This window comes from Neovison vison, chromosome 8, assembly GCF_020171115.1.
Source record: "Neovison vison isolate M4711 chromosome 8, ASM_NN_V1, whole genome shotgun sequence".
NCBI classification, from domain to species: Eukaryota; Metazoa; Chordata; class Mammalia; order Carnivora; family Mustelidae; genus Neogale; species Neogale vison.
The window spans coordinates 104,710,159-104,738,018 of NC_058098.1; the positions used below are offsets into that span (position 1 = coordinate 104,710,159).

General features: G+C 44.3%; 1 protein-coding gene across 2 annotated transcripts in view; it reads right to left on the reverse strand.

Moving 5' to 3' along the window:
* Positions 1-27,860, reverse strand: part of POLR1A (RNA polymerase I subunit A) — a 70,405-nt gene that overhangs the window by 27,885 nt on the left and 14,660 nt on the right. For both annotated transcript variants that reach the window (XM_044261556.1, XM_044261557.1), the window contains 8 exons: positions 27,484-27,589; positions 27,032-27,194; positions 24,487-24,657; positions 24,217-24,339; positions 21,727-21,957; positions 16,832-17,086; positions 12,335-12,526; positions 239-388 (listed from right to left, as the gene is read on the reverse strand). In XM_044261556.1, the coding sequence (XP_044117491.1) occupies positions 239-388; positions 12,335-12,526; positions 16,832-17,086; positions 21,727-21,957; positions 24,217-24,339; positions 24,487-24,657; positions 27,032-27,194; positions 27,484-27,589 (1,391 nt within the window). The remainder of the gene's footprint in view (positions 1-238; positions 389-12,334; positions 12,527-16,831; positions 17,087-21,726; positions 21,958-24,216; positions 24,340-24,486; positions 24,658-27,031; positions 27,195-27,483; positions 27,590-27,860) is intronic.

A 27,860-nucleotide genomic window follows, 5' to 3' on the forward strand; every position in this document is an offset into this window, starting at 1 on the left:
TTTTGCAGAATTGAGTCCAGAGGCCTTCTGCTTCCCAAGTGGTTGGGAGGTTTATATGGAGGTTTAAATACCACCAATCAACTCTGACCCTTCCTAAAACCAAAAGTGACACTCATTTGGGCACAACTACCTCTCTTGAAAGCCATGACCTGAGTCTCCCTTTCTCCGTCTCTGTTTTACGTCCATTTGTCTAAACCTGAGACTAGATGTCTCCAACCGCACAGCTAGGCAGCCACACCTGGGACTCGCACATGGAGTCAGGGTTAAAGCCAGGAACAGGCCGAGGGGACTCCTGTACCCAGGCTTTGCCACTGATCTTCGCCTTTCCCGATAAGCTCAGTGGGACGTGGTCTTCTGGGATTATGTTTATGAGCAGCGTTGACACAACCTGGAAAGAAAAGAAAGATGCTGCTGATTGTGGGGAGAAAAGGGGAGTTCCCTTTTAGGACAACCTGGCCCTGTTCATCCCCAAAAGCCAGACAACTCCATTCTGATGATCTGTAGGTAGAGCAAGAAAACCACACATTTCCACCTCTGTGGGACAAGTTGATCTCAGTTGTTCCCCACTTACATGCCATAAGAGGGGTGCTTAGGAACAGAAACAGATATACACCATTAAGAATTTCACTGGCAGGGCGCCTGGGTGGCTCAGTGGGTTAAAGCCTCTGCCTTTGGCTCGGGTCATGATCCCAGGGTCCTGGGATCGAGCCCCACATCGGGCTCTCTGCTCCGTGGAGAGCCTGCTTCCTCCTGTCTCTCTGCCTGCCTCTCTGCCTACTTGTCATCTCTATCAAATAAATAAATAAAATATTAAAAAAAAAAAAAAAAAAGAATTTCACTGGCACTCTTATTTCCTGAAATAAATTCTTTTTTGAGAGAGAGAAGCAGATCCCCTGGCTAAGCAGGGAGTCCCACTCAGGGCTCGATCCCAGGACCCGGAGATCATGATCTGAGCTGAGGCAGATGCTTAACTGATTGAGCCACGCAGGTGCCCCTCCTAAAATAATCTTTAAAGTGAACAATCTTCTAGAACTGAAGATGAAGTCCCTGAACAGACCTAAAGGACAGAGAAGAAAAAAGTAAACTGCTGTGGGGTCACAGTAGAGAAAGATTTGAGTATGTAGTAAAAAAGTAAAAGCAATGACAGCAGCGTTGAGAGATAGTGGGGGGTCACAGTGCTGTCCTCTGCCAGAGGTCAGCCCCAACATGATGTCAGTTCCAGGACTGAGGCAAAGGTTGAAGAACACTCTTCAGAGGCATCCTTATTTCATCTTCAGGCCACATCAAAACGGAGGAGTCACCAGAATTACGGTCAATAACATCCTCCCACAGAAGAGCTTTGTCTTTCCAGTGGGTGCAAAGGAAGGAAGGAAGGAAGGGAGAGCTCTCCCTCTGAAGGGATTCACACATGAGGCCTGGATAATCTGACTGAGAAGCTTCAGAGATGAGAGGATGTTCCAGTCTCTGGTCCACCACTGACTGGTCACGTACCGAGGGGCAAAATGACTGTGTTCTTCGGGTTAGCACCGCTCATTTGCAGGAGAGAAAAAATCCACCTGTTCTTTCAGCAATGCTCTACTGAGTGCTTACAATGGGCCCCGTGCTGGGAAGAGTCACGGATGAATCAGTCTGCCTTCACTGGAACCTTCATTCCCAAAGGGGACTGTCCTTGGAGGAAAACAAAACAAAACAGGGAAGAGCCCCCAAAGAGAGCAAGGGGGAACAGGGAAGGAGTATTCAGGATTTTCAGTAAGACAGGCAGGGAAGGCCCCGCCAACAAGGTGGTGAGGAAGCGAACCATGCAGAGATCAGACCATGCATTTCAGGCGGGAGGCTTTTAGTCTGAGTGAGAAGGAAAGCTATTCAGGAGGTTCTGATCACAGGAGTGACATGCTCTGATTTTACTTTTAACAGGCCCACCTGTTCCAAATAGGTTCATGGTCTAGACACTGAGGCTACGTAAATTTCTCAGAGAATAAGCCCGCTGAGTGACACTGACAAGAAGGACCAGGACTTTAGAAGCAGTTATTAAAGCTGAGTGAGGAAGGAGCACCATGGGATAGTCTCCACGTGAGGAACACCACAGGATCCACTGGTTACATGACGGGCAACCTGACGGCTCCCACCCAATTAGGTTTTACAGAACTAACACCAGAAATAAAGTCATTCGACCGGGATTAATCATGGATCCTGAGAGACTGGGGAGTCTTTCCTTCCTTTGCCCCAGCTGGGTGCATCACGGTGGCTACCCACTCAATAAGTGGCTGCTAACTGGAGGTTAGGGGGGCGATCTCTGAAGCAGCTGCTCCACTGAGAACCCAGGTGGGGGCAACTGCGCCTGGGTATAACCATGACTCCAGAGCGGGGCAAAAGCACACATTCCCAAAGATGTAGCAGGCAAGGTGCAAAGAGGCCAGGGCAACAGGCATGCGGGCTAAGGAGGGGCTGGGAGCCATCAGCAGGCATCAGTAAATAGCTCTTTGTATGCCTGCACCAGGCCCCACAGAGTGGCGTCTTTATGTATCATCCTTAAAGAAAGCAGACAACACTCTGCCTCAACAGAAAGCTAGCACTGCCAGACAAGGGAGAGGAAGTAAAGACAGGAGGGTGAGGCTTCCCTGCGAGGCTGACCACAAGCTGCACCTCAACTAAATCACCACAGCGTGGACTGGCAGGCTGGGCACAGTCAGGATGGGAAGTCTATGTGCAAGGTGCAAGCACACAAAGCCAACCATCAGAGGACAAGGAAATACGACCAGCCATCTTGTCTATAAGAACAGGAATGCAGGGACGCCTGGGTGGCACAGTTGGTTAAACGACTGCTTCAGGCTCAGGGCGTGATCCTGGAGTCCCGGGATCGAGTCCCACATCAGGCTCCCAGCTCCATGGGGAGTCTGCTTCGCTCTCTGACCTTCTCCTCACTCATTCTCTCTCTCACGGTCTCTCTCAAATAAATAAAATAAAATCTTTAAAAAAAAAAAAAAACAGGAATGCAAAAGAAGCAAAGCACTTGACAAATTCCAACAACCTTTCATGATAAAAACACGCAGCAGAATAGGAATAGAAGGGAATGGTATTGACCTGATAAGAAGGCACTTATGTAAAACCCATAGTTAATATACTCGGTGGTTGGGTCACCTGGGTGGCTCAGTCAGTTAAGCGTCCAACTCTTGATTTCAGCCCAGGTCATGATCTCCCAGTTGTGGGATCCAGCCCCAGGTCAGGTTCCATGCTCAGTGGGGAATCTGCTTGAGATTCTCTCTCTCCCTCTGTCTCTCCCCCTACTTGCAGACTCTCTTCTTTTCTCAAAATAAATATATTTTTTGAAGATTTTATTTATTTATTTGCCAGAGAGAGAGAGAGTACAAGCAGGGTGAAAAGCAGGCAGAGGGAGAAGCAGGCTCCACACTGAACATGAAGCCTGATGCGGGTCTTGATCCCAGGACCCTGGGATCATGACCTTAGCTGAAGGCAGATGCTTAACTGAGACACTCAGGCATCCCTAAATAAATCATATCTTTAAAAATGCATAAATATATACTAAACAGTCCAAGACTAGACACTTTTTGCCCAAGATCAGGAACAAGACAAAAGAAACCTACTCCCACACTTGTATTCAACAATGTACTAGAAGTACTGGCCAGGGCAATTGGGCAAGACAAAAAAAAAAAAAAAAAGGCAACCAGATTGGAGAGGAAGAAGTAAAACTACCTCGGTTTATAAATGACATGATCTTTAGATGGAAAACCCTAAAGAATCCACAAAAAAGTTATGAGACCTAGTAAATTACTAAGCACAGATGAAGGATGCAAAGGTCAACATAGAAAATCTAGTATTTCTACACATTAACGATGACAATCTGAAAATGAAATTAACAAAGTAATTCAGTTTAAGAAAGTATCAAAAAAGAAAATACTCAGGAATAAATTTAAAGCAAAGAAGTGTAAAATTCATACACTGAAAAGTCTAACACAATGTTGAAAGAAATTAATGAAAACCTAAATAAAATGTTAAGACATCAGGGATCAGAAGACTTAATATTGCTAAGATGGCAAGGGTCCCCAAATCGATCTACAGGTTCAGTGCAAACCTTACTGAAATTCCAACTGCAAGTTTTGTATAAATGAACACGTTGATCCTAAAATTTACAAGGAAATGCAAAAGTCTTGAATGACCAAAACAATCTTGAAAAAGAAGAACATAGTTAGAAGACACATACTTCCAGATTTCAATACAACAAAGGACACAACGATGGCATAAAGATTGACATACTGATCAATGGAAGAGTCCATAATGTGGAGCAATTAGAATGCTCAGGCATTGCGGGTAGGAATGTAAAATTGTACAGCTGTTTGGGAAAACAGTTTGGTAGTTCCTAAAAAAGTTAAAAATGTTCAGGCATTGCTGGTAGGAATGTAAAATTGTACAGCTGTTTGGGAAAACAGTTTGGTAGTTCCTAAAAAAGTTAAAAATGCTCAGGCATTGCTGGTAGGAATGTAAAATTGTACAGCTGTTTGGGAAAACAGTTTGGTAGTTCCTAAAAAAGTTAAAAATAGCATTAACATATGACCCAGCAATTCCACCCTTAGCCAAGAGAACTGAAATACATCATCACACAAAAACTAGTACATGAATATACATGGCAGCTTTATTTAAAATTATCAAGAGGGGAACAACCTATATTATCCATTTATTACCCGACTAACAAAATGAGCTATTTCCATACAATGGAATATCATCCAGCCATAAAAAAGAATGAAGTCCTGTTCACGCTACAACATGAGTGGATTTTCAAAGTATTATATTAAGTAGAAGAAGCAAGTCACAAAAGGCTACATGTTGTAAGGTATCAGTTACATGAAATGTCCAAAAGAGGCAAATCCACAGAGACAGAAAGTGACTACTTTGGAATAAGGGAGGGAGGAATTGCGACTGTTGGTAATAGGTACGGGGTTCCTTTTAGGGATGATGGAAATGTTCTGGAATTAGCTAGTAGTGATTGTTGTACAACACAGCAGGCATACTAAAAATCTTTGAATTATACCCTTTAAAAAATCATAAATTTTAAGTTAAATATGAATTACATCTCAATAAGAAAAACACAGAAATCAAACAAGAGGATTTTAAGCTTCTTCCTGTGATAACATTCTAGAAATGTTAAATTTACTTTCTGGTCATAAAGTATTATGCTAGGGAGAAAAGACAACCTGCAACCTGTTCTTAAACTGAAGGGTAGATAGCAGTATCTTTGAGAATTTTAAGTGGATCTTTTTAATACTGAACTTTAAAAATGTTTTAAAAATTAAAAGGATTTCTTAAAAAAAAAAAGAAAAGTTTTGAAATGTATATATCCTTTGACTTGGCAATCACACTGCTAGGAACTCATCTCAAATACAAACCAAAGAAAGTGCATGAGTGTAAACGTAAGTGGGTGCTCACCACAGCACTAGGTAAAATATAAAAACCAGGTAACAATTAAACGTCTGCCCAAGGGCGCCTGGGTGGCTCAGTGGGTTAAGCCGCTGCCTTCGGCTCAGGTCATGATCTCAGGGTCCTGGGATCGAGGCCCGCATCGGGCTCTTGCTCAGCAGGGAGCCTACTTCCTCCTCTCTCTCTGCCTGCCTCTCTGCCTGCTTGTGATCTCTGTCAAATAAATAAATAAAATCTTTAAAAAAAAATAAATAAATGTCTGCCCAAAAAAGCCAGTTAAATCAACTATGGTATATCCATATCACTGGATACAACAGAGAAGGGGTTAAAAAGAATGACATGGATCTACAATATGTCATTAAGTGAACTAAATCCATCACAAAGCAATTTTAAGAAAGGTCCTGCCCGTTAATCTAGCACATGAAGGCAGTTTAATCAACTTCTTGCCATATTCAGAGTTCAAAACTGAATGTCAAATTTAATGACTCATGGTTCTCCTGAGTAGGTATTATATCTCACTCTTAATTACTTTCTATGAGAGTACGTGTGGACATGGAGAATAGGGTTGGGGAGGGAGGGAATGTTTCCTTTTTCCCTTCAGGTCACTGTGTTCTTGTTTAACAACAACTTCTGTTACTTCTACAGTTAAAAAGAATTTGAAAGGCACTTATCTAATAACTGAATTCAGGAAGGTTGCTGAATACAGGGACAATACACATAAATTAATTGTATTTCTACATCTATATAATTAGAAAATTTAATAAACAATGCCATCTATAATAGCAATACCTAGAAATAAATTTAATGAAAGATATACAAGACTTACATAATTGAAGGACATACTATGTTCATAATTTGAAAGATTCAATACTGTAAATATGTTGATTCTCCCTAAAGTGATCTAAAGGTACAATGTAATCCCAATAAAAATTCTAGAAGGTATTATTTTTGGGGAAATTTATAAGCTGACTTTAAAATTTATATGGAAATACACAGGGCCAAGTATATGCAAGACAGTCTTGAAGAACAAAGCTGGAGACTTTTACTGTCAGAAATCAGTATTATAAAGCTACAATAATTAAAATAGTGTAGTACTGGTACAATGAAATCAAACAGATCAGTGGAACTAAATAGAGGCCAGGAAGAGACCCCCATCTATGTGACTAGTTGATTTATGACACAAGAGATACTAAAGAGAAGTGGAAAAATGCTGGTCTTTTCAACAAATGATGTTATATTAACATCATATAGCTATATGGGGGAGAAAAGGAATCCCCTACCTTATATCGCACACACCCACAAATATCAATTCCACGCAGACAAGTAAACCTAAGTGTGGAAGTAAAACAGTAGAGCTACTGGACAATGACACAAGGGAATACCTTGATGCCCTCAGAACAGGCACTTATACAGGAGTAGCTTTGAACAGCACATGCTGGTGAATTATAGTAATAAAAAAACTCTGATCATTAGAAAATAGCACTGGGTAAAAAGGCAAAAATTTGGCAATGGATGAACACAAGAACATAAAAAAAAAAAAAAAAACCCTTACTTATTTATAAGAAAATGGCATGGAATAGAAAACAAGAAAAGGACTCCAATGAGCACTTCACAAGTGATGATCCCCTAATGGCCAATAAGCATATGAAGACGTCCTCAACCTCACTTATCAGTAAGAAAATGCAAGTTACAACCATAATAAGGTGCTACTACACACCCATCTGAATGGCTAAAATAAAACTAATGGAAACAAATGGTACAATAATTCAACTTCCGCTGAGCATAGGAAGTAACTAGAATTCTCATGCCCTGCTGGTAGAACTATAAAGTGCTATAAGCACTTTGGAAAAATGTTTATTAATAAATCTATTAATGTTAAACATAGATCTTATGATTCAACAATTTGATTCCTTGGTATCTAGCCTACAAAACGAATGTGCATGTTCCACAAAAGATATATACAAGAATGGTGATAATAACCCTATTTGTAACAGCCAAATGAAGACAAGCCACATGTTGCTGGAGAGTAAAAGAGTAAATATATGATGGCAGCGTTATACAATGGAATGCTATACAGCAATGAAAATGAATGAACTCTTGCTATGTGATACCATGAATGACTTACACAGAGATATGACTGACCATTCCATTTACATACAGTTCAAAAAAAAAAAAAAGACAAAATGTAATTACAGTGTTCGAAGTCAGGTTGGGGGCCATCTTCGGAGAGGGGTAAAAATAGATTAGGGTCTGCAGGGGTCTTCTGGGAGTGCTGTTGAGATTCTACTTTCTGGTCTGGGTGATTTTACAAAGGTGTATTTACTTTGTGAATGTTCACTGAGCTGAACACTTGAGATATACAATGACAGGCAAATCCTTTTCCTTTATATGCTCCTTCAACAAATGCTGAGACCTCAGATTCTTAAATGAGAGTAAAGCACTCAAGAGGCTGCCTCAAATGCCCTTGAGAAGGAGCCTAAGACTTGATTTTGGGGTACAAATAGAGCGCCTAGGCGAAGCTCCTTATCTCCTAATTCTACACATGACTTTTCTCTGCAGAATCAGACTGAGCCACCATCAAATTCTTGTGCATGGCAGTCATTCTTTTCTTTTACACCTACTTGCAAAGAAGTAACAGCCTGTGGCAACCTTGCAAAAACACCAAAAAACCTTAACTGTGACACAAGTAAAACCTGGGCCTGTTTTCTAGTTTTACTAATTAAATGGTAATAATCTTGGCCCAGAAACACTGTAAGATGAAAATGATTCCTAACATGAACCAAATTATTCCATCATTCTAATCTTTTCCATGCCACACATTTTCTCACTTATGTGCTTAACATGGTTGTGACAATGAACACACAGAGAATGCTGTAGTCTATTTTTGTTTTCAACATTAGGTCAGAAAAATTTCCCAGGCTGTTTCACAATGTGGTCTTTTAAAACCACTATTTTAAACAGCTACATAATATCTTCACAAACGGGTGTTCCACAGTTTCCTTAGCGCCGATGTAAAATATCAGGTTTTTCTAATTTTCCACCACCATCAACGGTGGTGTAACAGGCTACTTTTTTCAAGTAGCTTTTTCTACATTTCAGACTGTTTCCTTTGGCTAGATTCCCAGATCGAAGGGAATCAACATATTTATGGTTCTAGATATATATTCTTTGCCCACTATTTAGTTCTATTTTGAACACATAGCTTATGTTTAAATAAAATTCTAATAAATTCTGGACAACTACTTAAAACATAATCATTCACTTCCAAGAGAACTTCAGATGGCTTACAAGATGAAGACAAATAAACAGAAATAATAAAAATAATAGAAATAAAAATAATAAAGCAGACAAATACATATGGCCAACTAAGTCAGAAGCCAGGAAACTATAGCCTATAGGCCTCATCTGGTCTACCACCTGTTTTTGTAAGTAGGTAACTGGATCACAGTCACGCTCATTCATTTATGTTTTGTCTATGGCTGCTTTCATGCTACAACGGCAGAGCTGAGTAGTTGCAACAGAGACTGTATGACCTGCAAAGCCTAAACTATTTATTGTCTGGCTTACAGAAAAAGCTTACCACTCCTTGAACCAAACAATCCATACTTACAGATTTTAATCTTAAATTGCAAAATTCCCCATCTATTCGGTTAAACTGACTTCCACTTCTGGCCAACCTAGAGCAACAGTGACCTAACGACTCTTCCACCAAAAACAACAGCAAAAGCAGACATGATCATGAAACAATGGTTTTTAAGACAGTGGACACCAGGCAATGAAGGACAGTGATCAGCAAAGACAGTAGACTTGAACTATTTATTAACTGACATTTTTAGAGCACTTCATTTAACAATAGCCGAGTATACATTATTTTTATGGGCTCACAATATTTACCAAGATACACCATAGTAAACATAATCTCATACACAAACATCAATAAATTTTAAAAGAATTCCAGTCACCCAACATATGTTTTCTTGCCACAATGAAATTAGATTGGAAATCCATAACAAAGATATCTGGAAAATCTCTAAGTATGTAGAAACTAAATAATGGACTTTTAATTAACTCATGGGTCAAAAAGAAATCAAAAGGCAAATTAGCAAGTATCTGAATGAAAATGAAAACAACATAATAACTTAAGCGATGCTGCTTAAGCAGAACTTAAGGGGAAAACTTATGAAATGCCTATATAAAAAAAAAGGGGAAAAAGGTCTCATATAAGTGATTTCAGCTTCAATCTAAATGATGAGACAAACAAGGGCAAATCAAACCCAAAGTAAACAGAAGAAAAGAAAAATTAAGATCAAAGTGAAATCAATGAAATAGAAAACAGAAAAATAAAGAGAGTCAATGAAAGCTGGTTCTTTGAGAGCAAAACTAATAAACTTCTAAGCAAACTGATCAGGAAAAAAGAAAAAAGACACAAATCAGGGTGCCTGGTTAACTTTGTCAGTGGAGCATGCAACTCTTGATCTCCGGGTCATGAGTTTGAGCCCCACATTGGGCACAGAGATTACTTAAAAAAGAAAAGAAAGAAAGAAAGATTTAAATCACCAATATCAGAAACGAGAGAGCCAACCCCCCTATAGATTCTGTAGATAGAAAAGAATAGTAAAGAAATATTATAACTTTATGCCTATAAATTTAAAAACTTATGAGAAAAAGTCATCTAAATCACAAAGTACTGAGGCTCATTCAAGAAGAAACAGATAACCTGAAGAGCCCTATATGTATTAAAAAGATAGACATCTTAGTTAAAAAAACCTTCCTATGAAGAAAAGTCCAGTTCCAGATGGATTCATTGGCTAATTCGACCAAACATTTAAGAAAAAAAATAATACCAATACAATACAAAGTTACAGAAAGCTGAAGAGGAATTATTTCCCAGCTCATTCTATGAACCCTGCATCACCCTATACCAAAACCAGGCAAAGATATTACAAGAGAAGAAAACTACAGATCAGTATATGCATATCTTAGAGATATTGTGGGGTGAGTTCCAGACCACCACTATAAAGCGACTATGAGGATAAAGTGAGTCAAATGAATTTCTAGTTTCCCAGTGAATACAGAAGTTATGTTTACGCTGTACTGTAGTTTACTGTGTGCAAGAGCATTATGTTTAAAAAGCCAATGAATATACCTTAATTGAAAAAATACTGCTTCACTCCTATGTGGAATTTAAGAAACAAAAGAGATGAATATAGGGGAAGGTAAGGAAAAAATAAGATAAAATCAGAGAAGGAGGTAAACCATAAGAGATTTTTAACTACAGGGTACAAACTGAGGGTTGCCGGAGGGAAGGTGGGTGGGGGGATGGGGTAACTGGGTGATGGGCATTAAGGAGGACATGTGATGTAATTAATGAGCACTGAGTGTCACACGCAACTGATGAACCACTAAATTCTACCTCTGAAACTATTAATACACTATATATTAACTAAATTGAATTTTTAAAAAATACTTTAGTGCTAAAAATGCTAACCATCATCTGAGCTTTAAGTTGTAATCACTAATCACAGATCACCATGACAAACAAGATAATGAAATAGTTTGAAATTTTGTGAGAATTACCAAAATGTGACATGGAGACATGAAGTAAGCAAATGCTGCTGGGAAAATGGCACCAATAGATGCAATGAAAAATGAAACAAAGCATACAAAACTGCTTGAATGCTGGGGAGCCACAAACCTTCAAGGAGTAAAAAACACAGTATCTGTGAAGTTCAATAAAGCAACGTGTTAACGAAACGAGGTATGCTTGCATCCCTCACCAACACAAGTGCAAAAATATTCTCAACCAAACTTGAGCAAAGTGAATTTAAAAATACACAGATGGGGTAATATCTCATGACAAGTAAGGGCTGCCCAGAACGCAAGGCTGGGTTAACAACGAAAAACCAGTCAGGCCGCAGGTGCGCAGACTTAAAAAACTACTGAGCAGGAAGAGACCTGAGAGATTATCACCCCGAGCCCTTTGTATTCTAGATGAAGAAAGGAGGCCCACAAAGCCAAGATCACGCAGCTGACGAGGAGTTAGGCCTTAAGGCTAAAACTGGAGACCCAGACAACAGTACAAACACACACACTAATGTATTTCATTATTTGATCGCCACACACACCATTATTTCATTACTTTGACAGGAAGCATAGTGTGATCTCTTAGGAGCTAGGAATCCTGCGTCTGAATTCCAACTCTGCCTCCTACAGACTTGGGCATGCCATTGAAGTTCTCTAAGGCCTCAGTACCCTCGTCTACTATAATAATAGTATATTATACTATATATATACACACACACACACAGTATATATAGTATATATACAGCAATAAGTATATATACACTATATTACTGTATATACTATATATACTATATTATTACTGTATATACTGGATTATATATACTATATGTTACTGTATATATACAGTAATAAGTATATATATATATACTAATTACTTATTATCTGTTACATTATGTGGTCCTCACAGCCCATGCTGCAAAGACCATTATTATCCCTATTATATAAATATACTATATATATAGTATATATATATGGGCTGGCTGTGAGGACCACATAATGTAACAGATCTACAGAGCTACAGTAAGGTACTCGGCCCCTCCCAACAAAAAAATTACTACTACTGCCACCAATACCAGGACCTCTTCCCACTGTATCTGCATTATAAGGACATCGAGGACAGACACTATGCAGTCCACTCTTAGCGGACACTCCCCTGAAACCACCCAGACTCACCAAAGAGAAAGTCATATAGATCATACAGGTATACCTTGGGTTCAGTTCCAGAACATGTGATTTGCCGTTTCTCTACGTCTGGACTCCATTGGGAATGAAATCTTTTATACGAGTGGCCTGTTTCCTTTTTTTAATTTCTCCCAATTACCTGCTTTCCTGTCCACAGTGGAAAGGGCTTCAGGATGGCAGGAGGAAAGAGCTTCACACGCCCCACCTTGTCTGTGAGTCCTCGGTACAGCAGCTCCATGTACTGCTCCCGAGTGAAAAAGCAACCTCGAATGGTCATGTTTGCGCCCGAAACCATGTGATCTTGGATCAACCCTGCCAATGGTTGGCCATCCTGCAAACCAGAACAGGTAAGAAGGCAAATGTGAAATTACATTCTAATTCCTAATCATCTGCTTGGAAGCCATGTACCAACAACAGCGCTCTCCTCCACTCCTGTATTGTCCTGCCCACAGCCTCACTAGGCCCCAGGCTTGAGCCTTCCATCTGGAGAGCAAACTGCCTCCCAAAGCACATGACCTGGGCTTCCTGACCAGCTTCCCCCTTTACCATATGCCTACTGTTCTAGATCAAAACAGCTCCAACTCGTTCAGTTCCCCAGGCCTTCTTTCCATAACCCCATCTGGTTCTAGTTACTCCAGTGTTATTTTTGGCATTTTTGCATAAATTTGGCCTCACTACAGTTTGCTATGTTCTTGCTTTTATATTTTGGTTTTATGCTTTAGTATTTTTCACACATTTCTGGCCTGGTTTTCCTCTAAATCAGTCATCCATTCAGTAAATATTTATTGAGAGAATACTATACGCCCAGACAGTTGGGTTAGCCCTCCAGTCTACTCTAGTGGGCCAGATATGATCCTTTATGGTGAGGAAGAACTAGATAGTCAGCAAATGACTAGACAACTACATTATCGCAAAGAATTTTAAATATCTTGGAAGAAAATAACAGATGGGTCATCATATAGATTAGAGGTAGGGGGATGGTCAGAAGGATCTTTCAGGGGGCAGTAAGAACCCTGAGTATTACTGATGTAAGCATCAGCTCTCTAAAGGGTAGGGGTTCAACCAGAGGAACCTCAAGAGGGTTGAGAGGCCTTGCTGTGCCTGACTATGGAAGAAAAGAATTTGTCTCTTTACAATGCAGCACATGCTCATGGCGGGGCCTTTAATAAAGGCTGTTATCTACCAGATGCCCAGACAAGGGCTTTAATGTAAGCCCCAGTACGTTCACCTCATTTGGAACTTTTTAGAGACTTTCTGAGCCCCAGTCTCCTGCAGCTTATCTGGAGGTCTGTGTTCATGGCAACGTAAGGCACACTAATGTAAAAATAGCTGTGCCCACTGACATGCTCTAAGCAGCAGTGTTTGCAAACTTTGCAGTGTTTATGGGAACTTGAGAAAAATCTGTGCCTGGGATCTAAAGATTGTTATCATTTGATTACTCGTTAAATACTATCCAATGTTATGGCCAGGTTTCATAACTAAGGCTAAAGGAACTCACAGATGCAGCTGTGGAGAAGTGCCAGGAATTTAACCACATGTACTAATTCAAAGGATAAAAAGGATGCTTGTCAAATAGCGTACATACTGTGGCAATGGGCTCTACATGAACTCAAAGACAATTATTACAGACAGGCTGAATAGACAAAGCAAGGTCAGATGGTGCATATAGCCTCTCTTACGAAGGCTTTGAGTTAAGAACATAAATAAAAAATTATACTCTGCATCTTGTTCCAAAGACAAGGTCTTATTTTGCTTGGTTGTGGTGGGGGCAGCGGGGGTAACCCAAATCAGTTTTATGTATTTGCCTCATCCCATAGTCTTTGGGGGCAGATATAGATTTTTCTTTCTGTTTTCTTCCTTTAAAGAACATAATTACAAGTTATATGATCTATTCAGTGCCTTCCGTTCTCTCCATCCAGATTTTTCCATGACTAGAAAATCACCTTCATGGCTAAATTGCTTTCAATGCAATAATCATGAATCGTAGGGAGGAATGCTGATTAAAGCAATTTACTAAAGGCCTACTTATAATTCTGGATTTCCCAAATCCTGCTTAGGATCAGAAAGACCATCAAAAACCCAGATAATTGTTAGCTATCCTATTCCACCTAATATCACAGCAAAATGACATTACAATTAATGCCTTTGGTCAGGATGCTTTGAGAATAAGAGTATTCTGGGACTTGAATTTTCTGGCTAAGTGGATGGAGCCAGGAGACTCTCAAATCTTGTTAGGGGGAACCCCCCAAACAAACAAACAAACAAACAAAAAACCCCAACACTTTCCACAAGGGACTGGCCCTCAAAAAATACAAAAAACAAGAAAAAACCCACAAAGAAACACATCAATGAAAAGTTTAACTGTTTTCTCAGGAAAGAAAGAACTGGTATCATTTACTTCCTATTTTAAGTAAGAAAATAATATGCAACTCTACTAACCACATAAACAATAAAATAAAATGTACTTTAATCGGGTACTATGGTTAATCAAGGAACAGAACCTGGAAACAGAAGAAATAGATTAATAAACAAAAGGAAATGGAAATAAGGGAAAAAATTACCCCCTCTCTCCCAAAGAATGACTTTTCCTAATTTAACAAAGCCAGTTCCTATTCTCTTAGGACTTTATCACCAAAGTAGTTTAAGACATGTTGCATTTTTATAAACATGAGCAAAAATAGAGCCCATGTCTTGGCATTTACACTAAGGATTAAATGAAATTTATCAAGAATCAAGAGCTCTGTGCCTCTGACTAAAGAAAACTGATGGAAAGTGAAGTGAACACTTGGGTCACCCCTTGGAAGTTTCTTCCCCCCAAGAATGTAATCCATTGATGTAAGCTTATTTATCTGTGTTCTGCCTATCTCTTGACCTAAAATCCGTGGGTAGGCAAACATATGCTGGGGCACATCTGGATTTAAACAGTTTAGCCCTTTGAAAGACATGGTGTAAGCATGAAGTCCTTGTAGGACTTTATTCAATCAAAATGAAGTACGGAACATTCAAGTTCATTGGTCTGAGAACCTCAGAGCACCCCAAGTCCCCATTCCAACTCCCCCTGTGTCCAGTGCCACAAGCAAACTATCTGGCGCTTCCTGGTAGTGTCTCCCGTGGGGAAATGAGGCCCTGCCTCTCGAGTCAGAGAGCCAGTTTGGTCCTGGCATCCACGTACTGCCACGTGGCCTCATCCCCCACCTTGCCTAGTAAGTGAGAGTAATGACCCATGATGTACATGGACGTGGGAGTCAAAGGTGCTAGGTTCAAGTTTCTGCCTCATTGCTCACTGGCAAATCACTCCCCTGTGTTTCCTCTTCTGAAAATTGTACCTATTTCACAGGTTGTTGGGAGGGCTAAGAGAATGTCTGCAAACAGCTTAGAGCAATGCCTGCTGCTCGGGGAGTGCTCAATGGGTGGTGGCTTTTACTGCGGCCTCAATGACAGCCACAACTCTTATTTGCATGAAAAGGCAAAAACCAATTTTCAATTACTAAAATTATTATTCTAACTTCCAAGGGACCTCAGTGGGCCTTTCACCCCTCCTTCCTACTTTAGCCCCTTCACTAATCCAGTGCTGGCTGAAGTGGGCAGAGAAGGGAATGAGAGTTAAACTCAAACAGCTGCTTCCCATGCTCGCCTGTATGAAGTCCCATTTCTTCTGCAGAAGCGGGGCAAGACCCACGGAGGTGGAAAGCAGCAAAGCCTCGAGGAGCTGGGAGCTCCCTGTAACTTTCTCTGCCTTCTCAGGAGGGTCCTGCTGCAAGTTCAGTGTCCTTTCGTCTTCTCCACGTGTAAACATGGATTCCAACAGCTGCGTGATGGTGAAAGGGGAAGCCCCCCAAGGACTTTGCTAGACAAAGTGCTTGGGAAATGGCAGCCATAACTCCATGTTACTATTACTACTGGTTCTTTCACATTCCAGCACAACCCAAGTGAATGACGTATAACTATGAATCACTGTGATGCAAACGGCTGATAATTTGAAAGGTCCCAGGCCTTAGGATGGGTAGTGAGGAGTAAGTGATATCTGGAACATCCTCTACTCTATTTCCTGCAGCCTGGCTCTATCCCTACTCCGTTGTTCTCATGAACACTTGATGACTCAGGCCCCTGCCACTTAACAGAATGGGTCAGTTGGCCAGGCAAGGGGGAAGGAAGCTGAATCCTTCCCACACACCCCACCGGACAGCCATGACCACATGGGTCTGCTTTTAAGGACCAACCTCAGGGAGAGAAGGAAGGCATTCAAAGAGAAGACACTTTTATGGGCTAGAGGGATCTCACTGTGGGCCTTCGCGATTAAGTTGTCTCTTAAAACTCACGCTTGTCAGAACTCAAAGGATCAAAGTCATCTGGGGGTCAGGAGGACCATCACTGCTGGGATGCTAATGCTTGCCAGTGGCTAATACACTTCAGAATCCAAACATAAGTCTGGAAGATAAGACCTATTACACAGCTACTGGTTGCTACCCTCTGAGCAGCCAGAGAGCTGAAAGCCTCATCTGGAAGAAGCCAGAACCCTCCATTCCATGGGCCCCTGACCCTAGAGCTACCCACTGACCCCAGAAGCTGGCAAGAGCCCAGACCTGAAGTGTCAAGTTGTGCAATGACCACGGAACGGCCTCAAGGTCAGACCTACCTTGGGGACTAGGTACTGCTGATCTGTGCAGGCCAGGACATAGGCCTCAGCCCGGCCCAGTTCACTCTGGGGGAAGTGGGCATTCATCTCGTCTCCATCGAAGTCAGCATTATACGCCTTGCAGTTGGCATAGTGGAGCCGCAGGACTTTCTCTTCCGGCAGGATGCGGGCAAGGTGTGCCTGGATAGAGGGTCTGTGCAGGGTGGGCTGTCGATTCAGCAGGAGGATGTCCCCATTCTTCACATGCCGGCACACCTGCAGGCAGAGCAGAGGAAAGGGGGCTGGTCAGTGACAACTTCAGCGTCCCAGAGCTCACCTCAGCCTGCTGTGCTTGTGACTTCTGTCCATCTCATGTTTTAGTCAACCAAATCAAAGGGGAATTTTTAGTCTGGAATGAGGTCCTAGAAATCTCTGAGAAATAGCTATGAGCCCAGCTTTGCCCTGATCCTGGCTCTGGGCTCAGAGATACAAGAAAGAGAGGAACCTCCAGACCTCTGTCTAGGAGTCTCTGTCTTCTTCGGAGACACATGGCTTTTCTAGAGTCTTGGATTCCTCTGGCTATTGGTCTTGGGAGACAAATGGACACATGTGAAGACAGTGCATCTGCACGTTTAACTGTGAAGCCCCTAGTCTGAAAAGGCCAGGCAGATCCACAGTCCCACGTGGGTACATGATCCTAAATGCAAATCCCACGTTTTAGAACGACCTCACCCAAACTCAAATGGTGGAGCCAGAACCGGAACACAGGGCTCTGACTCCCAGTTCAATGCCTTCTGAAGACCTTTTTTTGCACTTAAGACATTAATAAGAAATTTATATTGCCACAGTCTTTTGGGAAAGCCATCTGACAACAGATTCAAGAACATTTAAAACTCATTTCCTTTTGGCATTTCAGAAGGAAAAAAGTGGCAATGTAAGGTTACACAAAGATGTATGATTAGGCAGCACTGTTTACAGTGGAAAAACCTGGACTAACTCGGGCTGCCCCACGGAAGCAGCAAAGGCATATATACACACTATATACATATACACACTATGGAATGTTATGCGATGATGAAAAAACCTGAGTTAAATCTATACTAGTCCCGAAGTGATGGCAATAACGTATTCCAGTAAGACAACACCACCAACAAAAAATCCACGTGCCATCTAGGGTGACAGGATGAGGCGAATGAAAACCCAACGCAATTCATATGTATTTATATCCATCAGGGAAAAGGCTGACTTGAGTGGAAGGCTCATTAAGCCTCATTCTGCCCTTCAATTCCCCTTGTATCAACTACCAGGCTTCCTAAATGATGAACATGAATGCTATTTTAAAAAGCGAACACACGAAGGCAGCTGCTGCCCAATGATTCTGCAGGCCCCCTGAGCAGCCCAGAGCAGTTATGGGGCCTGGTCTGACTCCTCTTGCTCAAGTTCCCCCAAATCACAGCAGGCAACAGGCTGGGAATAACAAATTTTCCAAGTCTGGTCTCTTCTTGTGTTGCCCTATTTATGAAGCTGAACCAGAAAGGCAGCCACAGAGAGAGGCCAGAGGTGAACAAAAATCCCCCCCCCCTCAGCTGAGCTGAAAGTTTCCTCCAGGTCAGGGAAGCAGGGAGCAAAACACTGGAATTCTAAAATGCAGTCCTAAGAGCACTTAGCAATGAGGCAATCTTGCTGCTCCCCAAGGAGTTCAAACCTACCCCTCTCTGCTCCCACATCCATGTTTCCAAGGAGACCTGAACTCCTGTGGACTCCCATGAGGGTCTGCCCAGGGCACGTCACAGAGCCTGAGCTGACTTTCAAGGTCTTATTTCTTTAGCCTCTCCAGGGAGAAACTGCCCAGACCTGTGGCCCTGGCCCAAAACTCCAGGATGGACCTCGGATTTGAGTCTTGTAAATTCGAGACATCCTCCAGCATAAGCAAACCCCACAGCTGGGAAGGCACACAGGCCAGTCTGGCAGTCAGCAGCCAATCCAAACAGAAGCCCTGGAGCACGGGGAGCTCCCCTCGCCAACCCAAACCTGAGGCCCTTCCTTTCTCCGCTCTCTAAATAAATACTGCAGTGAAAATTAGCATGCCCCAGTGCCCGGGTCAGAGTTTGCAGAGCCAAAGATCGGCTTCTGGCAGGCTGCTGCACTGGGAAATGAGACTCAGCCGTCCTGGCCACCTCCTCCTGACTTACAAGGCCCAGAGGAAGGGACAGAGGTTTCACACCTCCCAGGGGAAACAGGTCCTGTCAGTAATCCTTTGCCTTCCTGCCTAACCTGCAGTGTGTCCTTCTGGGGACCCGGCTCTCTCCCTCCTGCTCATGTCCTCTAGCCTTTGGGCTGGTGCCAACCTACAGGCAACACGTTAACCAAAGTCTTTTAAAAATACAAATAAATTAAAAGTACATGTGCATGTGATCACATAAGTAAGCACTGTGTGTAATGTTATTAAGATTTTGGAAAATAAAAATAATCATCTTTAGTCCCTAGGTCCTGATGAAAAAACCGCTTTTCCCTCATGAAGTTCCTTCCTGTCTTTGCCCCTGGGATTACCAGGTCTAACATGGTCTTCCGACCTCAGAGCCTCCTGCACTTCACCCTGGATCCATCTGCCCCATGGGGGTGCCCTGAGCAGCCCCTCCATATCGGGAGCTGAGCAGAACACCTAGCCTGCACCCTCATGGTGTTTAGCAACTGGAGGGAGGATGAATGGGTGCACGCACTGTGACAACACAACACAGTGAGAATAACAAGGTGCTGGGAAAGGCCAAAGGTGTGGAGGGAACACAATGGGGACCTCGTACAAGTTTTGAGAGCGGCAAACTACAGCATACAAGTGGGACACCTGCTTTCGGAACCAGTGTCTTCCGGGCACACGGCCAGGCCCATTCATTTATGCACTGCCCATGGGGGCTCCAACATTACAAAGGCAGGCTTCATCAGCTGCATCAGAGCCTAAAATATTTACTACCTGGCCCTTCGCTGGAGAAGTTCACAGACCCCTACCCTAGAGGATGAGGGCTTCACAGAGACCTGAGGACTAGCGAAGGTTGGCCAGGGAGACAGGGAGGGCAAAGAGATCCAGATGGGGACACAAATGCACACGTGCACGGCCCCTACGGGGGCCAGGTAGAGTGTGGGGGGCAAGCTGAGAGGTGAGGCAGGAGGAGAAAGCGGGGACAGTGTGCCCAGGGCTGGAACTTAGGTTGGAAGAGCAGCAACACAGCCGACCACATTCGACCTTGCTGCTGCCCAGAACTCTTTTCAGACACTTCCCAGGCACTGAGCCATGCGGGGCAGGGGGCCAACCTTTCCTCTCCTAAGCCCTGGATCTCCACTCACCTCCGACCCTACAGACGCAACTAAGGCCATGTGAAGTTCTCCTTGCATTTGCCTCATCCCCACATCCCAATTACATCAGAAACCCAGGATCATTCTGCTTTTCTTTCAAATGCCCTTAGCTCCAGGCTTCGCTGCCTCATAAGAGCTCCTCATGAGAGGGACCGGACTCCTCCCACTGTTCAGACTGCTTTCCTGCGTCACCAGTGACCTTCACTAGGACAACTCAGATGCACCTTCCTGCGGTTCCCTCACTCTTCTCAAACTTCACAAGCATCTAACAAGTGCCCCTTTGAGAGCTAAAGATACCCAGGGACTAATCTTGACCTGGAAGAGCCCCACAACCCTGTGTGGGAAACAGATGCAGATGTCAAATGAGGTGGCCCAGCCCCCCACTCTCTTCTCCCTCAGCTTCCCCGGTCCTCCCTGCCTTCCTCCTGCTCCCGCATTTCAGCCCCAATGAGTCCCCTATTTTTCCCTCCATTGTACTTTGTGCTCAGAGTTTAACATTCTGAAAATCCCATTTTCCTAACTCTCTGGCCCTTAAGTCCCACACACCCACCTTTCCCAGGACATGGCCCTAATCCTCTCTGTTCCTCCTCCGAAGCTACTTCCAGGCTGAGAGAGACTCTGCAGAGCTCGGACTCATTACGAAAGAACATCTAGATCTACGACTTGGCGTGCCCAAGTCAGAACACAAGGAGATGCTGAACAAAGGTGCAGAGGAAACGTGCTGAGGAAAATGCACTCAGTCAGCCCGACACCATGTACTCACCCACCAACCATACCTGAATAAAAATCCATTTCACCTCAACAACTTCTGCTGCTACTGCCTGGCTAGGGGTCATTTGTTATGCTTCCCCCACTACCCCCCGTATAAATGGCCATCTTTAACAGGACACAAATGAGCTCACCCACCGATTTCACACCCCCAGCTCATCAATCATGTACTCTTTCCAGGGAGCCCATCGAAGGCCTAGGATCCCTTAACACTGTCCCATGGGCAGCCACCAGCAATTGCCAGAAAATGAGGCATCAGATGCAACCTGTGGGTTATCAGTCATCACGGACAGACCACACAGGACACTTCCTTCCTTTAGGGCAGTCCTCCAACGCTAGCATGTAAAGAAACCCCCCAAAGTGCTTTTAAAGCCCAGATTCCTGGGCCCCATTCCCAGAGAGTTCTAATCCATTTTGCGGGGGGTGGGGAGGAGAGGCTGAATGTGCATTTTTCACAAGCTCTAGGGATGCTACGGCTGATGATCTGAGAACCATCTTTGATTTGCCTTGCTTAAAGACAGCAAAGTTGCCTGCCCCAGGATCATAACTGAGTTATTATTAGAGAGCATTTCTCAAACCTTGGATGGGTAACCCAGCACTGTGCTGCACGACATGGAAGAGCCAAGTAAATTTAATCATGGGGTCAAGATCCTGGGAACTCCAGCTCCAGCTGGGGAGGTAAAGCAAGCATGATGAAGCCATGAAGAAACACCCACATGGGAAGAAAGCTTCATCCGGGGATCAGCACACGTGATCTGCAGTCATAGGAGAGGCCCTCATCAAATCGGCCCACTACTCACAATTTTTGTCCCCTGGGGCTTAGGTGCCCCCGTGGCTGGTGTCAGGAGCTGTTTGGCCACGGCTTCCCGCTGGGTCAGGTCAACGGCACTCAGGGCTGTGCGGCTGCCATCCTCATTGATGACCATGGAGGCTCCTGGGTGCACACTGGGGCCATTGATGACGGCTTGCCTCAGTTCCTGAACATTCCAGGGGGTGACTGGCTGAGGGTAGGTCAGTTTTGTGGCAAACACCTGGAAATGGAGTGGATATGAAAATTCATGGGAGGCAAAGAAGATGATATGGATTCAAAATCTGATTCAACAGGTTGTGCGACTTCTTCCCCAAGACACGGAGGTGCTATCCTTGCCACGAAGGTCCTTTGGGGAGAAAGCAACATCCTGTCGTCCACAGAGCCATTTTTCTAGACTTAAGGTCTTTAGAGAATAGAGAGTGGGCCTACTTTCCTAGCAGTCTGTCTGAAGAGAATAATCTGAGTGTTGCAGTGTCCACACTGGAATGTTGGTATCCTGTTTTAAAACTTCATCATTTCCTCACCCACTGATCAATTCATAGTCCCCACAGGGAACAAAAAATGGGACACCAGGTTGAGAGAGGTGGCCAATACCACCCCTCAAGTACCACACTGCAGCCCTGCCCACTCCCGCAGACCTCACTAAGTGATCCTGGCCCTTGCCCGGAGTCCAGACACGGCATCAGAGCCTCTACCCTGTAGTTTCGGCTGCCTCTGTGATCAAGGTGGCGCTTGAGATGAAACCGATTCGGTCTCCTGATACACGGTAAGATGCAGCGTTCTACTTAATGCTAGACCTGCAATATACTCCAAGAAAAACGAGTTCCCTGGTTAAGTGAGTTTCTAAGCTGCTGAATATCACAAACCCTCTGATGCTTCCAAATGCACTTAACTACATCAGAGCCTCTGAGGAGTCTGACGTAAAGAACCTGGCTGGATTCTGTCCAGGTCTCTGTTTGGATGCCATGGCAAAAGGCCTTACCTGCCACCCCAACCGGTGCTCCCTTTCCCTGTCACCTGCCCCAGTTTTGCTAATGCGCTGACCACTGCCTGACAGAGGGTTTATGCTCCTATGTATTTGTTTATTCGTCTCCACCACTGGAACGTGAGCTTCTCAGGGGACACTCTAGTCTGTCTGGTTCACTGCTCAACTCTAGCTTAATTTGCCAAACTTCACTTCAGCTCCTTGCTCCTGTAACACCTCTCCACAGTGCTCTCCGGGAAGTGTGTGCCACAAGGGACCAAGAGATAGTCTCACAGCCATCTTGTGAGTACCACCCCCCGGCCACAATGGCCCTGAGACCTGAAACAGGCTAGGGGTGGGCAGAGGAGTAACTCTAGAGTCCCTCCTTAGGACCAGCCATTATGGAATGAAACCAGATCCAAGAAAGGGAGGTCTGGCACCCTTGAAGGTAAAAAGAGGAGGCAGCACCTACAGTCTCTCCCAAAGCTGGGATGCTTTAGGTATGTGAAGCCAAAGCCTGCGGGGGTAGCCCATGCCTTCGGTATGGAGAAAGCAACAAATGGCCCTCTCCTCCCAGGGCTTCAGACTCAGGAAGGTCACCACTGGGCTTCACAAGGCCTTTCTCTGCCACCTGACCCAGCTTCTGGGTGGAAAGACCTATGGTTCTAGGAGGCGATGGACACAGGGCTAGGCTTTCTATGACTCCTCTCACATTTGTGTCCTTGCCTAGGGAGCCAAGTGTGCCCCAGAGAGATGAGGCAGTGGCCATGCCGGAGGCCATCAGGACACTTGAGCTCCGCTCATTACCAGCGCTCCCCTGAGAGCAGCAGAGGGGGCAGCGTACGAGGAAATGAGACTCTCCACAGAGGGAATTAAACCATCTTCATATTTCTGGTCTCAAGGTCCATTAAGGAGGAAGCCGATTAAAGCACTGGTGCTAATGAGCACCACAGCTTGGACGGGTGGGGAAGTGAGAGGAGGAGGCCGGCTCCCTGCGGAGACTCTAATGGGTGGATGGGGCAAACCGCTTCCCCGGAGGAACTGGGAGGATGGAGGACACGCACACAGCCCTCTCTGGGGGGGCTCTCTCCTTTTCCTGGGCCTGGCAACGAAGGGTACACATTCCTGACTCCTAATGCCAGGCAAGTGCATGGGGGGCAAATCCCTGTTTCCCTCTTCCTCATCTCTGTCATACACTCGATTTGACCAGGAAGGTTTGGACTTGGCTCTGAGAAATGCGGGGGAGACACACAGGCAAGGAGGTGGACCACCGTGCAGTCAGCTCCCTGCTTGCCCACCAGGAAGTGCGTCTTCCTTGGAGGCAGGTGTTTGGAGACTTGGAAAGGAGTGAAACCAACACCATCACACAGCCTTGTGCTCCCTCTAAATGGCTTGTTTGGGAAAAAGCATAAAGTCCCCACCCAAGCCACCACAGTCTGCTATACCCCTTCTCCCCAGTCCTCAACATTCCCATCTGCCACCCAACAGTAGCTGGGGAGGCCCCTCCACACACACCATGGGAATTCCAATTTCGTTGGTGTTAATGTACATGTCTGGGCAGATGACTGAGCGGGCCGCATAGTCTACTCGCTTTCCCATCATGTGCTTTCGGAATAAGCCATCCTTCTTCTCCAGGATCTTTATGCAGGAAAAAATCCACAGAAAGCATCATTAAGAAAAGAAAGAGAAAAAAAAAAGAGTCAAATATATTTATTATTTTCTTGTTTTGATATGTTTATTATTTAACCCCTCCACCTCACAATGGGGATCCAACTTTCTTCTCACCTGTCTGATGCCAGGATACTTTTCCATCATTAATTTGTCCATCTCACTATCAAACACAATATTGACATGGCTCTGAAGACGAATCCAAATGTTGTAAAGTTTGTCTGTGAGGGACTGGCCTGGAAGCAAACTCAAAAAGGATCGGTCCAGAACAACAAAAGAATCTTTTTCCTGGCAAGACACAACCAAGAAAACAGGCACGATGGAAAAACCTCAGAAAAGCCAAGCTTGGTTTTATTTTTCTTCCTTACTCTCTGACAATTGATGAGCTCTGGAGTCTACCTTCATGTCTCTTGAACCTGACAGATCAGTGGCAAAAGCACTAATAAATCAATCTTCTCAGTTTCTATCAACAAAACATCTGGCCTGTTATACATTTACCAGCCCTTTTTGGATAGTAAAATGAACTCAATTTTGTAAGCAAGCTCCTTTTTTTTTTTTTTTAAACCAATACACATTTATTACTTCACAGTTTCTCTAAGTCAGGAATCTGGGTACAGCTCAACTGGGTTCTCTGCTTCAGTCTCTCCTAAGCTGTAACAAAGGAGTCAGCCTGAGCTAGGGTCCCATCTGAAGGTTCAGCTGGGAAGGATCCATCTCTAAGGTCACATGGTTGTTGGCAGGGTGCAATTCCTTGAGCTGCTGGACTGGGGGCCTCAGGTCCTAGTAGGCTATTGCCCAGAGACCACCTGCAATTATGTGCTTTGTGGGCTTCTCCACGGTAGCTTGTTTCACTGAAACGTGTAAGCCAAGAAAGTAATGGAAGGGTGTGCCAGCAGCAGCTGCTGAAGTCCCTTACCATCTAATTCTTTAGGCCACCCTAGAAATTCTCCCTCCATCTATACGCTTCATGAAGCTCTATTACCCCACCAGATAACTGATTCTCGCATGGAATTTCACCTTTATTTATGGTTTTAGAAAAACTTAATCCAAAGCACTTATGAAAACAGAAGTGGATTAATTTTTTTTAAAAGGAAAAATGCTGCCATACTATTTTGTATGTTATCAAATAAAATGTGGGGTCCCAACTGAAATATGTCAAGGGACTGGCTGAAATCCAGGCCTCCCTGGAATATTTAACCAATCCTTTTAATTATTTCTGTCCCTGGCTCTGCCTCCTCTTCTCTCTCTACCTCCCCACTAACCTGCCTTACAATAGCACCATCTACTGACATTGTGTGGCCACCAACTAGCCACATCTGGCAGGCTATGACACAGGAGTTAGAGACCCCCAGTGTGAGTGAGATGAGAGAAGAAACCTGTCAGTGTGTTGGGGGAAGTACAGGGGGAGGGGTGAAGATCTGGTAAATAAGAATGCCATGAAAACCACTGGTAAAGTGCGTTTGTCCTCAACCCTGAGGAAAAAGAGAGGTCTTCCTTAGTTATAAGGAGGACAGATGCATTTTCTCTCTGCAAGGGGAGACTCACAGGAAGAGACGGTCACTTCTATGACAATAGAGGCCTTGTCGGCCTAAATCACTGCTTATGACATTACTGGCTCAGGGCTATGTGATTACTCTTGTAATGAGACCTGTGAGAGGGCTCTATTTCCAAGGAGCATCAAAATAAAAGTTCTCAGCCCTGTTCATGGGTCCTGGCTATCCTATGACCTTCCCCCAAAATGGGACCAGGACCTACAGCTGGCACATTTCTCTTAGACTGAAGGTTTCTGAAAGCACACTACCTGGACAGACCAGAAAACTTTAGCAAAAGCAAAGACAGTGCAGAGCAGAGTACAGGTCACCCACAGCACATGGGTCCAGGCGGACAGTGGCGCCACCTGGTGATGGGCCTGGCTCTCAGAGGAACTGCCGCTGCCAGCTGGAAGGGAGCCCCAGAGCCCCGTCCACTGAAGGCTGAGACGCCCTTCCTGCTTCCATCCAGGAAGCATCAGAGCTGGGAAGGACCTCAGTGATCTCAGCAATCCCTCTGAGTGCCTGATTCATCTTTATACCCACTGAGGACCTGGCACACTGAAGGGACTCAGAAAGTTAGCTGAAACGGGAAGACTGATCCCACGCTATCATTTACTGAAAAAGAAGCTGAGGCCTCAAATAGGACAATCCTATTCCGGGAAATTCCTAGAATCGACAATAGAGCCCTCCTGAACCCAATGCTAGAGGTCTTAATGAGCCCAAAACAGAGCTGGATGACTCAGGCTCTGGTACTGTACCCAAAAGGGACATTCTTAGAGCCCAAGGATGCAGACTCCTCTTTTCGGAGTTGCCATTCACCGCCAGCAAAGGCAGGTGGCCCAGAACTGCCTATATGTAAAATCTTACCACTAACCCTACACATTTTACAGTGGAGACAGGCCCATGAAACTAAGCAACTCAACAAAGGTCGCTGCGGCAGGACCTAGATCTTCCTATGCTCGTATCATGCTTTCTCCCGACATTACTTAGGTTCCCCAAATGATGCTCGCATACAACTGTACAGAATTCCCAACCAGCAGCTCCCTGCACCCGCAGCGTTCTGCATCAGCCCTGTGGGCCTCAGAATGAAGCAGACAGGATGATGACATCAGCTCCAAGGTGGCCCTGACCTCATCCTTGGCAGGTGCTGCCACCTCACATGGCAGCTCCTGTTCTTGGGCCATCAGTGCCAGAAGTTTTCGGATCAGAACCATATCCTTCATGACAGCCTGCAAGTTCACCGTCTGGCCGTTGGTAAACATCTGGTCCCCCAGCCGATTGACAGGGCGGTACCTGCAGGGGGACACAGGGAATCAAGGACCACTGAGCATGAGGGAAGTGTCAGGTTCTTCAGCCTCTTGCCCATCCCTGCTGTAAGCAACTCACAACCCACACCACACTCAGAATCCAGCCAACATTCCCACCGCAGTCAGGACGAACACTCCCACCCACGGGCAACCCGGGTATGGAACCGCTGCTTGGCTTCTCGGTACACTACGCCCTCCAAGCCTCTCCCAGGGATCATTATTCCATCACTCTGTAAGCCTTTTCCAGTGAAACAAAGCTAATTAAAGGGCATTACCTTGAGGGTGGTACCACCAGGAAATCCAAAAAGAACATACTGGGATTGAATCTAGACTCCACATCGACATCTTCCAGTCCCGAAAAAAGGTAATTCAGAAAGAATCCTGCATTTGAAATTAACCAAAAGGAACATTTGCATCTATGTGTGAGAGCAGGGATGAAGGACCACTAAAATTCTACTGGGTGATGAAAAAGAAAAACAACACGTGGTAATAGGTAGAGTATAATCACATTTTTCTTTCTAAACACAAGAAAAAATAGCCTTTGTGTGTTGGGAACCCATACACAGGTGAGATGGTGGTTTAAGGACAGGTGCCGAAGAGGGGCTGAGATGGACTAGGATAGGGAATGAAAACCTCCTCTTGTTTCTCACTG